Source organism: Ahaetulla prasina, chromosome 14 (genome assembly GCF_028640845.1).
Source record: "Ahaetulla prasina isolate Xishuangbanna chromosome 14, ASM2864084v1, whole genome shotgun sequence".
NCBI lineage: Eukaryota > Metazoa > Chordata > Lepidosauria > Squamata > Colubridae > Ahaetulla > Ahaetulla prasina.
The window spans coordinates 14,137,088-14,150,438 of record NC_080552.1 but is presented as its reverse complement, the minus strand read 5'-3'; the positions used below and the strand labels follow the sequence as shown (position 1 = coordinate 14,150,438).

The 13,351-nt window shown below is 43.8% G+C and overlaps 1 protein-coding gene across 4 annotated transcripts in view; it reads right to left on the bottom strand.

Moving 5' to 3' along the window:
• CRAMP1 (cramped chromatin regulator homolog 1) overlaps nucleotides 1-13,351 on the bottom strand; it is a 55,217-nt gene that overhangs the window by 32,124 nt on the left and 9,742 nt on the right. For all 4 annotated transcript variants that reach the window (XR_009152134.1, XM_058157920.1, XM_058157919.1 and 1 more), the window contains exons 3-6: nucleotides 6,275-6,468; nucleotides 3,917-4,070; nucleotides 1,905-1,988; nucleotides 226-274 (exon numbers count right to left, since the gene is read on the bottom strand). Coding sequence is in view for 3 of the 4 variants with exons in the window: in XM_058157920.1 (XP_058013903.1) it covers nucleotides 226-274; nucleotides 1,905-1,988; nucleotides 3,917-4,070; nucleotides 6,275-6,468 (481 nt within the window). In the remaining variant the exon portion in view is untranslated. The remainder of the gene's footprint in view (nucleotides 1-225; nucleotides 275-1,904; nucleotides 1,989-3,916; nucleotides 4,071-6,274; nucleotides 6,469-13,351) is intronic.

Here is a 13,351-nt window from a genome sequence, read left to right as displayed (position 1 = left end):
GAAGCCAATCATCCAATCTGGGTCGGTCAATGAGGTTTTGTTTTCCGAGTTTTCGGACTCGCGCTCATCTTCAGGCAATTTCTCTCTCTTCCGGAAGTTTGGAAGACCAAATCTCTGGTCTCGGTGACCGATCCAGATTGGATCCTGCAACGTTATCCTGGGACACGTATCTTCGCCTTTATTCATGACAGATATCATGGTTGTTTTTTTAAAAAAATTACTCACCCAGCTTGGATAAGCTCATTGAGTTTAGCTGCGTTTTTGTCATCCATACCTTTAAAAAATATGAAAAAAAATACTGAATCACGGTCAGAATATCAAAAACGAAACATGACTGCACAAAATAATTAACAGGTTGAGGGCCATCTTTATCACTACAAAATTGTCATTCCTGGGGAGAATATTATTTTAATTAAAAATCAACCGAGCAAGATTCTTCGTGTTATTCTAGAAAAAATCATTTTAGGCATCAAACATCATACCATTTAATTGTATACAAAGGACTTTGCACAATTGTTAAAGAAAGTAAAGGAAAATGGGAGACAAGCTAAGCGACAGCCTAAATGTCTTGGAATAAAGGAAATATAAAAGATGTAGCATGGAGATCCACGTATCCACTAGAATTGGCCCAAGATATTCGCAAAATCAAACATGGACACAAACCATTTCTTGCAACAACTTCCTTCGACCCAAGACCAAGTTCCTCAAAGGAATCATTATCCAGCGAGAAATGTAAAAGGTTCTACATCAGGTTCTATCCTAATTGGACCAAAGAATAGAATAGAATAGAATAGAATAGAATAGAATAGAATAGAATAGAATAGAATAGAATGGAATAGAATGGAATAGAATAAGAGTGAATGGAATGGAATGGAATAGAATGGAATACAATAGAATAGAATAGGAGTGAATGGAATGGAACGGAACAAAGCAGAATAACGGAAGGGACCTCGGAGGTCTTCTAGTACAACCCCCTGCCTAGGCAGGAAACCCTACACCACTTCAAACAAACGGTTATCTAACCCCTTCTTAAAAATTTCCAGTGTTGGAGCATTCACAACTTCTGGAGGCAAGTTGTTTCACTGCTTAATTGTTCTCACTGTCAGGAAATTCCTCCTTAGTTCTACATTGCTTCTCTTCTTGGTAAGTTTCCACCCATTGCTTCTTGTCCTGCCCTCAGGTGCTTTGGAGAATAGCTTGACTCCCTCTTCTTTGTGGCAGCCCCTGAGATTTTGAAACACTGCTATCATGTCTCCCCTAGTTCTTCTTTTCATTAAAATAGACATGCCCAATTCCAGCAGGAATAAGGAAGGAATAAGCATTCCTTACTTCCAATGATTAAATAGGACAAGTCGTATTTGCTAATTCTGATCAGTGTGTGTGATAAAACCAAATGTTAAAAAAAAAAAAGAATTGTACGGTCACTTTAGACATAACAAGTTGGATACTGAGAGGATTGTGGTTTGTTTTGGTTTTTTTAAAGAAAGCTACTCAGAATGCATTTTGGTTTTCATTCCTAATCTGTAGTCGGATATGATCCCTGCTTTCAATTCTGCAGAAGTCATCCTGCGTAGTTCTTTAATCCTTCTGCTAAGGCAAGGACGAGCAGATTTCTCATTGTTTGTGAAACGACACCCACAAACAACAGATGCTTCCTGGCGTGTTTTCTGCTTCCTTCTACTCTGCACTGAAAGAGCAAAACTGCAGAGGATGCTCGGAAAATCTCTCCCACACAAAAGCCAAGAGAAATGGCACACTGCAGAACGATGTGCAAAATACTGTAGAGGGGAAAAAAAAATTAGAAACATCTGGGAAAATGGTTGGGAAGCGGGTTTTCCACGGCAGTGAAGCTTTCTATACTTTCTAATTTCATGCCACCGGAAAAAAAAACACAATATACTCACAGCCCCCAATCTTCTTTCTCAGCTCCCCATAACAAATTAAGCCATAAAGCTCAAGGGAGGATTTTTTCAGCCCTTGAGAAAACACTGCAAAAGGAAAGAAAAACACAGGTGCTCACGGAAAAGAATAAACCACCAAACTTGCACGTGATTGGATTAAACTAAGAGCATCCTCTTGTTTAAAAAGAATCTAGCAGACAAATACTGACATTTACTTCAACGTTACCTGATCCGGGTAGGTCCCCCTGCAATTAATATTAACTGTTCGATAAGGTGACACATTTCACAGCTGGTTGTAGGATGACACATTGCAAATATCTTTTGCAATATTCTGATTATTCAAGATATTGAAAATACTATGGTGCTTCTACTCTCATATTGTTTTTTTTTTTACTTTACACATTATATCAGAGGTCTTCAACCTTGGCAGCTTTAAGACCTGTGGACTTCAACTCCCAGAATTCTCCGGCCAGCATAGCATAGCAGGCTGGAGAATTCTGGGAGTTGAAGTCCACAGGTCTTAAAGCTGCCAAGGTTGAAGACCTCTGCATTATATGATAACTGAAGATGCGCAGCGGCTGACGAGGTTAGAACGCTGGGCTGATGATCGGCAGTTTCGCGTTCGAGAGCCCTTGCTGCCGCAGGGCGGGGTGAACCTCCCATCCCATGCTCCGGCTCCCACTGACCCAGAGGTTTGAAAGGTGACAGCGAATAGATAAATGGGTAGCACTTTGGTGAGCAACTTCATCGGGACGCATGAACTGCACGTCTCCCAGGCAACAGAGATGTCACCAGCAAATCCTTCACCATGGAAGCACTTACTAATACAAAGAGTCCTTGAGTTACAACAGTTCATTCAGAGACTGTTCAAAGTTACGACATTGAAAAAAGCAGCTTATGATCTTTTTTCACAGGTGCCCATTGCAGCATCCCTATGGACACGCTTTCAAAATTCAGATGCTTGACAGCTGACAACTCCCGTTTATGATGGTTAGTTGTTTACTGGTACTAACCAAAACATCTGGTATAACTCAATAAAGTATAGACAGACCTCGACTTCATTGAGTGAACGGTCAAAGTTAAACCATCAAAAAGTGACTTATGACCGTTTTTCACACTTATGACCACTGTAGCATTCCCCACGGTCACAGGATCAAAATTCAGGTGCTTGACAACTGACTCACAGCGTCCCGGAGTCACGTGATCCCCTTTTTGCGACCTTTTGGCCAATGGGGAAACCGGATTCACTTAAGTACCATGTTACTAATTTAAGAAGGGCAGTGATTCGCTTAACAACTGTGGTGAGAGAAGTCGTAAAACGGGGCAAATCAGATGGAGGCCCTATTCGTCTGAACAAGAATACTCTGGGCAAATCCTAAGCGTTCCTTACTACCACCTACCTACCTGTTGTGCCTCGTCCGCTTTCCCCGCAGCCGGGGCCTTCTTATCTGCTTCCGAACACGGAGGAATGTCCTAGCATGCCTCCCGGCCCCAGCCCTGGCTCCATGCCCAGACAGGCTGAGGAAGAAGAAGCGCCTCCAGCCCCGAGCTCTGGCTCCATGCCCAGGCAAACGGAGCAACTAGACCCCTCCCCCTCCCCCACAGCATGTGAGCCTGAGGAAGGTCAATTACCAACAGCTGCAGACTGGAGTGACCCTCGCTTCAGGAGAATTGATAGGCGGCGGCACAGAAGGAAGGGAGGGGCAGGCCTGGATAAGTGCTAAGTCATGGAGCCACACCCCATGGCCTATATAAAGGATCTGCTTTCTGGCATAGAGTCAGACAAAGTCTACCTTATCTTGCTGAAATCACTTTCTGGTCTCCTGCCTGCCTTGAGAACTTTGCTAGGACTTTGGCAGAGCTGCAGAGGCACGCCCGATTCGGATTTCCCTGACCCGGTCGTCAGCGGAGGAGTGGGACACGACACTACCGAGCTGTGTCCATCCAAAGATAAAACTACGTTAGCTTGTGGCATCGTTCAGAGAAGCCAAGCCAACCTCTCCGGGTGTGCTCACCATTATCAAAGTCAATGTATTTGGAAATCTTGTGCCAAGTGCGATAATAGAAGTGCCGGACTTGCTCCTTGTTCTTCACCATGCTGGCTGGCTTGCTTTTCTTCTTGTACTTCAGGGCAATATTGTTCTGAATCGCTTCAAAGTCCTTGCCGTGCTGAAAATAATAATAATAATAATAAAAAATGCAAATATTATAAGGTGAGAAGCGGGGCAGCAGGAATAACTGGATGACACACATCTCCCAGAGTTGGATCAAAATTTCGTGGTTTTTTTTTGGGGGGGGGGAAACGGGCGTGTTTCCCTATCATGCCTCCAGACAGTTTGATATCTAAATTTACATGCGATTTCCTGCAGAGTCGTCAAAATGGCTGTACAAGGTTTCTAGAATTTCGACATTTATTCCAGAATGGCTAGAGAAAATAGGTTTTTTTGTATGAATGCTAGCATTCAGAATACTACGAAACACACAGGTAGAAATCCATCCTTCTTACAATCGGTAGGGTCAGACAGACAAGAATTCTGGTGAATTTCTTCATACTATAACTTCCGGGAACCCAGACAATGCAGCTGCAAACATTGGTAGATTACAATTCATTCAAAATAAATACTCTCAAAACGCTGGGATGAGGCAAGTATTTCAGACTGCTTAGCTACATCAATGGGGTATACAGGTAGTCCTTGACTTACAACTGTTTGTTTAGCAGCCATTCGAAGTTACAATCACATTTTTTTAAAAAAAACCTTGTAACCAGTCCTTGCATTTACAATTGCTGCCGCATCCTCACCATCACACGGTCAAAATTTAGGCACTTGGCAACAGGCATGTACTTATGACTGCAGTTTTGGTTGCAGTGCCCTTGAGTCATGTGATCTCCACCTGCAACCTTCCCAGCCGGCTTCTCACAAACAAAGTCAACGGAGGAAGCCGTAGTTGCTCAACAGCTGCGTGATTCACTTAGCAACTGCTATGATTTACTTAAGGATCCTGGAAAAAAGGCCGCAAAGTTGGGCCGCAATTCATTTGAATGTAGAGCAAGACAAAATTCTGGTCTTGATGATGATCATAAATCGAGGATTAACCTGCCCAGTTTGATTACTTCCCATAACAGGAAAATCTTCAACGGGTTTTAAAGCTTGCCTTATTTAAAGACTGCTCCTGTGTCTTTGGAGCAGGATGTACAGGTAATCCTCGACTTACAACCACAATTGAACCTAACATTTCTGCTGTTAAGCGAGACACCTGTTAAGTGAGTTTCGCCCCATTTTACGACCTTTTTTTGCCGCACTTGTTAAGGGAATCGTCGCCGTTGCTCAGTTAGTAACCTAGCTGCAAAGTGGATCTGGCTTCCCCATTGACTTTGCTTGTCAGAAGGTCACAAAAAGGGGATTATCGAGCCGAGGTGGCGGTGCAGTGGTTAGGATGCAGTACTGCAGGCTACTTCTGCTGACTGCCGGCTGACTGCAGTTTGGCAGTTCGAATCCCACCAGGCTCAAGGTTGACTCAGCCTTCCATCCTTCCAAAGTGAGTAAAATGAGGGCCCAGATTGTTGGGGGCAATAGGCTGACTCTGTAAACCGCTTAGAGAGGGCTGGGAAGCACTGTGAAGCGGTATATAAGTCTAAGTGCTACTACTATTGCCCTTCCTTCCTTCCTTCCTTCCCTCCCTCCCTCTGGTTAGAATGCAGTATTGCAGGCTAATTCTGCCAGGAGTTTGATCCTGACCAGCTCAATGTTGGCTCAGCCTTCCATCCTTCCGAGGTGGATAAAATGAGGAGCCAGACCTGGGGGGGGGGGGGGGGCGGCAATATGCTGACAATATGCTTAGAGAGGGCTGAAAAGCACTGGGAAGCAGAATATAAGTCTAAGTGCTATTGCTATTATACAACCCAGGAGTGAAATGTAAAATTTGTCACTATTGGTTCTGTGGGCATGGTTTGGGGTGTGTGTGTGTGTGTAATGTGACTGGGTGGACGTGACCAACTTTTTTTTTTAACTTTTAAAAGCATTTTTTTCTGCAACCTCTTCAGTTGAGTAAAAAAAAATGCTTTTAAAAGGTTCTGGCGATCAGGCAACTCAGCCGGGATCATCAGGTCGAGCGATCCGGTCCGAACCGGAAGCATTTCACCCCGATACAAACCCCAGGACACTGCAACCGTCATCATTATGAACCGGTTGCCAAGCGTCCAAATTTTGGTCACGTGACCAAGGGGAATGCTGCATCGGCCGTTAAGTGTGAAAAAAAAACCCCGACCGTAAGTCAACTTTTTGCAGTGCCGTTGTAACCTCGAACGGTCACTAAGTGAACTGTCGTGAGTCGAGGACTAACTGTAGCAGCTCCCAGCATTTGAAAGCGCCCACCTCATAGAGGCCCTCGAAGAAGGTATTCTTGTCCTCCGTGCTCCAGGATTCCCACTGACGCCTCACTTTCTTGCCTTCCTCCTTTTCTCCGGTCGATGTGCTCAAGTTCCTTGAACTCGATTTTGAATTGCCAGCTGGGGTGTTGGACGGGATTCCTGAGGAGTTGCCAGATGACGTCCCACCATTATCTGCACCTTGAGGAGGGGGGGAAAAAAAAGAAAAGGTCAGCCCAACAAACCCCCACACTGTAGCACAGGTATTGTATGCTGGAGTCATTATTCGTTTTTGTTCTGTCCCCTCCCGGCCTCAGCCACGCGAACTGGCTAAACGAGCCAGTAATTGAGTTCATGGCTGTTATCAGTCCTGGCAGGGAATCTGCAGCTGCCTGCCAAAGTTTCCCTTATCTTGTGGTTGCCAGACAACCAAGAAGTCAGCAATCCAGGCCGAATGTTCAGCTCACTTCTCCACGAGTCAAATAGTTCAGCTCAATTTTTGCTCGTCACGGAGCAGAAGAGCAGCCAGGGCTGCTTTTATACTCTGTGGGGTGTGGCTCCGTGACTCAGCACTCTCTAGGCCTGCCCCACCCCTTCCTTTGTTGTAGCCGCCTCTCGTATCTCCGAAACCTGGGATCTAGCCAGGCCTGATTGTCATCAGCCGGGTCTGGAGGCATGGCCGGGGGGGGGGGGAGTCAGGGGACGGAGGCCTTGTTATCTCCTCCACCTGGCCTGCCTCTGGCTCCTGGAGCTGAGCCAGAGGAGCCGGTGCTCTAGAGGTAAGTCCTGATGGCCTTCCCCCTTACTTTCCAAGTTACTTTCTGGCAGGGGGCCCGGCTCGGGAGGCGCAGACACAACAGTTTTAGATGACTTTTCACAAGGCAGCCGGAAAGCAGGATATAAAACTCTTAAAAAGAATCTTAGCCTAAAAAATGCATGTATTTATGAGATGCATATCATCATCTTTTAATGACCCTATAATCCCTTACAGGGTGGAGTCTGGGCAACTGAATGGAGTTAGCAGAGTGTTTACTGGCCGGTAGCCCTTCATGTTGCCAATGCGGAGTTTTGTTCAGCAGATATATATTCTCATTGTGCCCAGAGAGAGAAATATCTGCCTCTAAGGTAAAGGTAAAGGTTCCTCTCGCACATACGTGCTAGTCGTTCCCGACTCTAGGGGGCGGTGTTCATCTCTGCTTCAAAGCCGAAAAAGAGCCAGCGCTGTCCGAAGACGTTTCCGTGGTCATGTGGCCGGCATGACTCAACGCCAAAGGCGCATGGATCGCTTTTCCCTTCCCACCAAAAGTGGTCCCTATTTTTCTACTTGCATTTTTACGTGTTTTCAAACTGCTAGGTTGGCAGAAGCTGGGACAAGTAACGGGAGCTCACCCCGTTATGCGGTGCTAGGGATTCGAACCGCTGAACTGCCGACCTGTCGATCGACAAGCTCAGCGTCTTAGCCATTGACAAGCTCAGCGTCTTAGCCACTGCATCCCCTTTGATCTACCTCTACCGAGGATCAAACTCACAGCCTCCTGATTGCAAGGCGAGAGCTCCGCCTCTAGGCCACCTGCACCACTCCTATTTATGAGGTGTATATCCCAGGATGAAATGTCACTTGTGTTGCTTTAAGGCAGTGCTTCTCAATTATTTTCTGTCATGCCCCCCTAGGAAGAAGAAAACATTTTTCGCGCCCCCCGCGTGACTGTAAATAGTATCATTATTTAAAAAAAATGAGGTCAAACGCGTGCCCCTTTACGGAGCCTCGCGCCCCCCCTGGGGGGCACGCCCCACTATTTGAGAAGCACTGCTTTAAGGGCATAATCCGAGATGCCACACCCACGCCCAGAGATGAAATGACGGTGGACTGCTGCTGTCGCTCTTTGATAGGGTGTGCCATCGCACAAACGTCATTTTGCATTAGCACAGGGTGGAGAAAGGATCGAGATGGGGTGTTTGAAGACTGAGGTCAAAACTTACTCCGGGAAGGAAGAAGGAAAGATTTGGGCCGCTGTGGAGGCTGCAAGGTGAAGCCAGGGTAATTAAAAGGTATCAGTGGCCCGTAATTAATTACATAGGAGATCAAGACTCATCTGCTGCGCTTATGGGAATGGCCTTTATAAGCCTGCCTTTGCCAGCAACACCAATGTAACTCTTGCTGAACGAGTCTACAGAAATGGGGTGTTGTAACTTGTTTGCTGAAAATTAACCAGGGTATTTTTTTTTTTTAGCAGACTTGTAGCCGACTTACACCGACAGGCACATACATGCAATTTTTTTTAAAAAAATACATGCAGCACGTTGAGCATCCTCAAGTATTCCAAAAGCTCCAATATAAATGAGTTCTTCTACCACCATTAAAATGGAATAAAACCGGTGAGACAGACAATCGAATATTATAGGTCACTAGGAGATAAAGTTAAAATGGATTCTGACAAAGTAAGCATGTTCTGCTAAAGAGATATCGAGACTACACATTTTTACATAATAAATTACATTATTTTTTTGGAGTTTAAGACACACCTTAGTTTTTGGGGAGGAAAATAAGAAAAAAGCGGATTGGCATTCGTTGGTTTTAAGCTCTGTGCCTTGCTTTTTTTTTCAGCCTCTGAAACTCCATTTCAGAAAAAACTTTTTTTTTTGCCTCTGAAAGTCTCCGAAACAGAGCTTCAGAAAAAAAGCCTCTGAAGCTCTGTTTCTGAGGCTTTTTTTTGAAGCTCTGTTTGGAGGCTTCTTTTCTGAAAGAATAAATATGTGCTTGTATTTTCATTCCTAGTCTAGCCCTAAGCTTCTACTTAAGACCTTTTCCTGGTTCAAACAACACATATTAACGTAGTTCACAGCAGAGTATTGTGTTAGATATAATTCACAGATCACAAGCGAGAAATGGTTATGTGTGATTATCTAGCTGATTTTTATCAGGGTCCCGATAATTTCTTTCTAGCTCAAATGAAGTCAAGCTTCCAGAGCTATTTTAGTCTACAGATATTAGTTAACATTGATTATTGATATAGAACCATCATCACGAAATGAGTAAGCATACAGGTAATCCTCAGTTTACGACCACAATTGAGGCCAAAATTTATGCTCCTAAGCAAGATAGTTGTTAATGAGTCTTGCCCCATTTTATGACCGTTCTTAGCGAGACGGTTAAGTGAATCACGGCACTTGTTAAGTTAGTCACATAGCTGCTAAGTGAATCTGGCTTCCACATTGACTGGTCAGAAGGTCGCAAAAGGGGATCACGTGACCCCGGGACACTGCAAACAGTCATAAACACATGCCAGTTGCCAAGCGTCTGAAGTCTGATCACATGACCATGGGGATGTTGCAACAGTCATAAGTGCGAAGAACGGTGATAAGCCTCTTTTTTTTAGTGCTGTTATAACTTTGGACGGTCACGAAACAAAACTGTTGTTAAGTCGAGGGGTACCAGTATTGTTTTGTTTTTGTTGTGTCTCCTTCCCCACTTCAGACCCATGAGCTGGCCTTGAGCCAGTGGATTCACGGCTCTTATCAGTCCTGGCAGAGAAATCGCAGCTGCCTGCCAAAGTTCAAACAAATGACTCACGTAGCAAGACTTTCAGCTCTTTTTGAAACGGTTCAGCTAAACTTTTGCTTCCCGTGGAGTGAGAGCAGTCCCAAAGCTCCTTATATATCCTGTGGAGCCCCACCCTTCCCTTTGATGACGCCGCCTCTCTAATCTTCTGAAGCGTGGGTCAATCCAAGCTTGATTATTATTATTATTATCAGCTGGGTCTGCAGGCGTAGCCTGGGGAAGAGAGGAATTGGGGGATGATGGCCTCATTACGTCCTCCGACTGGTCTGGTTCTGGCTCCTGGAGCCAGGCCAAAGGAATCGGTGCTCCTGAGGTAAGCCTTACCGGTCCTTCCCCCTCACTCTCGGAGTCACTTTTGGGCATGGGGCCAGGTTCGGGGGCTGGAGTCACAACAGTTTCTAGGGCTTTTGAGTCCACAACACAGCTGCTGAAAACCACTTCATGTTGGAGTAGGTATATGCTATGTTGCATTGTTTACTAGCGCTTAAATCACTTACCTAGTGATAACCTAATGGGTCAAAGCTAAAGAGAAATTCCCACGCATCCGTGCTGCCAAAACAGTGTGATCAACTGGCAGGGAGACTCCTCACGGAATGAAGTCAAACCAGTGACAAATCATTTACAGATATTACTACAGCTTTGGGGAGTCCCAGGGAGCATTGCAACAGCCTCTACCTGGAGGTATAGGAAGCAGCTCTGAAGTCATTCAGAGGGTAGACATGGCTCTTTCTCAACCTATTGATGTTAAAAAGGTAAAGGTAAAAGGTTCCCCTCGCACATATGTGCTAGTTGTTCCCGACTCTAGGGGGCGGTGCTCATCTCCATTTCAAAGCCGAAGAGCCAGCACTGTCCGAAGACGTCTCCATGGTCATGTGGCCGGCATGTCTCAACAGAGCACAAAGCACTGTTACCTTCCCACCAAAGGTGGTCTCTATTTTTCTACTTGAATTTTTTACGTGCTTTTGAACTGCTAGGTTGGCAGAAGCTGGGACAAGTAGCGGGAGCTCACCCTGTTACGCAGCGCTAGGGATTCGAACCACTGAACTGCCGACCTTTCAACTGACAAGCTCAGCATCTTAATCACTGAGCTACCGTGTCCCTACTATTGATGTTATTAACCTGCAAAGAATAGGCATATTAGGTGTACTTCTCTGCCTTATGGTATGTCTTACATTTGGCCTCCGGTGCTGAAGAATTTGCACAGGCTCTTCACTGGTTAGAAACGTCATGAGACAGCATCAAGAAAATACAATTGTCGATTTAAACTATAAAAGGTAACTGAATTGTTCCACACATTGATAGGTAAGATTTAGATCTCACAGTCCCAAAAAAAATGTAAGTTCCATTCTCTTTAAAGACCAAACCAGCATCCCACTTAAATCATGACAAAATAATTTGGCTAGCCCGATTTCTGATCGTGCTCCAAAAGTTTCTGACAATTTGAATGATTTACTTTCGACGCTCTTTAGCATCATTGCCTTTCTAACGTCTGAAAGTTGCCATGGACAATTTTGCCTGAGTATCTTCTATTCATTTAGCGCTTCCTGTGAAATTATAAAACTGTGTCTAATGTATGGCATATAGATACAGAGGTCTGACAAGTTGGTTGCAAAAATAAAAATAAAAAATTGGTACAATCTCAGTGGTGCCCATGAGGGCACGACTCAAGTGAATAATGGAAATATTATTATAAAATAAAGGGTATTTATTTGTAATAGCCATCTTGCCCCGGCCTATAAGCTAGTATGATTACCTTCTTTCCCCCAAAATAAGACTTCCCCAGATAATAAGTCCAATTGGGCTTTTGAATGCCTGCGCTAAAAATAAGCCCGCCCCAAAAATATTTAAACACATGTGCATCCAGTCCCCGCCATTTCCTCTGGTTAGGGTTAGGGAGACAGAGCTGGAAATCAGGTAAGACGGTAAGAGAAGCCCTGTCTTGCTCCATGTGCCCCAAAATAATAAGACCTCCCCGAAAATAAGGCCAAGTGCTTATTTCAGGGTTCAAAAAAATATAAGACAGGGTCTTATTTTCGGGGAAACACGGCATCAAAATAAATGATAGTCAACCTATGCAAAATATTCTAGGCATAAGAACAGCTTCAAAAGAGAGAAATAGTTTATGCCTAGGAGATTAGAATCTCTTGCAACTAAAAATAAGGGTCATCCATACAAGCACAGCATCCAACTACAGTAATAAAGAATTCTCCCCAACAGTCAAAATTTGGAAGAAAGTTCACAATTGGTTGGTTTCACACTTAACAGCTGCCTAATAGTTTGCATTCAGAATACACACTGTGCATTCATTAGAAGCAATTAATGAGGTTAATATTTGAAGGAATTAAATGGTGACGCTTTTACATCAGAGGATTTCTCCTCCTAGGTATGGTGAGTAATAAATATTAAACAGGTTTATTTTCTCTTTTTAGAGGTATTGAATCAATCCTGTAAGAAGGCACTCCTTCGTTCTGACTACAAAGTTATTTGTAAGATTTTCCTAGCCCACGTTTTAGACATTGTTCAGCAGCATCGAAGGAAAAGCAGAACACGGCAGGATCGGAATAGCCAGCGACAATTTAAAATTAAATACTAATTTTAACCAAGCATGTTGTTAATTCCTCTCCTGACACTTCTCTTGAACGTCCCCAGAAGACATTTCCATGGTTTTTAAAAGGAGGAGTCCCTAAAGAACAAAAATTTCCTCTACTAGCTAAACACAAAATGGACTCCAAGCCCACCAAAGCAAGCAAGGATTCCACATCAAAATCTTTCTGCAACATGCATGATACTCAGGCACTCGGAGGGTGCTAAAGCCTAGATCCTGCACAGTTTATGCCGTAATAAATCTGTCTCTCTGTAAAAGTGCCACAAGATGTTCTAGTGGTTTTTTTCTGTAACAAACTAACAAGAGCTTCAATAAGAAAATAAAACCTGTTCGAGACCATGAGGGTTGACAGCTAACAAAGGGCCAACATCTGGAAGAAGGGAAAAGCTTGACAAAGGCGGTTTTCTTTTCTTTTATTTACTACACCTCAACACGTACCAAATTCATATTACTTTTTAATTAAAAATACAAACCTTCGGTGCAGTTTCTTTTAAAGGTCTGCCAGCAATAATTTTTTTTTAAAAATGGTAAAAATGTCAACTACAAGACTGAAATAGTTGAAGGTATTTGAAAGCATCCGACTATTTACTTAAAAAACTTTATATACTCTTAATAAAAAACGGATGTGCCACATGAGGTGTATCAAACCGTGTATTGCTCCATGTGCCCCAAAATAATAAGACCTCCCCGAAAATAAGGCCAAGTGCTTATTTCAGGGTTCAAAAAAATATAAGACAGGGTCTTATTTTCGGGGAAACACGGCATCAAAATAAATGATAGTCAACCTATGCAAAATATTCTAGGCATAAGAACAGCTTCAAAAGAGAGAAATAGTTTATGCCTAGGAGATTAGAATCTCTTGCAACTAAAAATAAGGGTCATCCATACAAGCACAGCATCCAACTACAGTAATAAAGAAT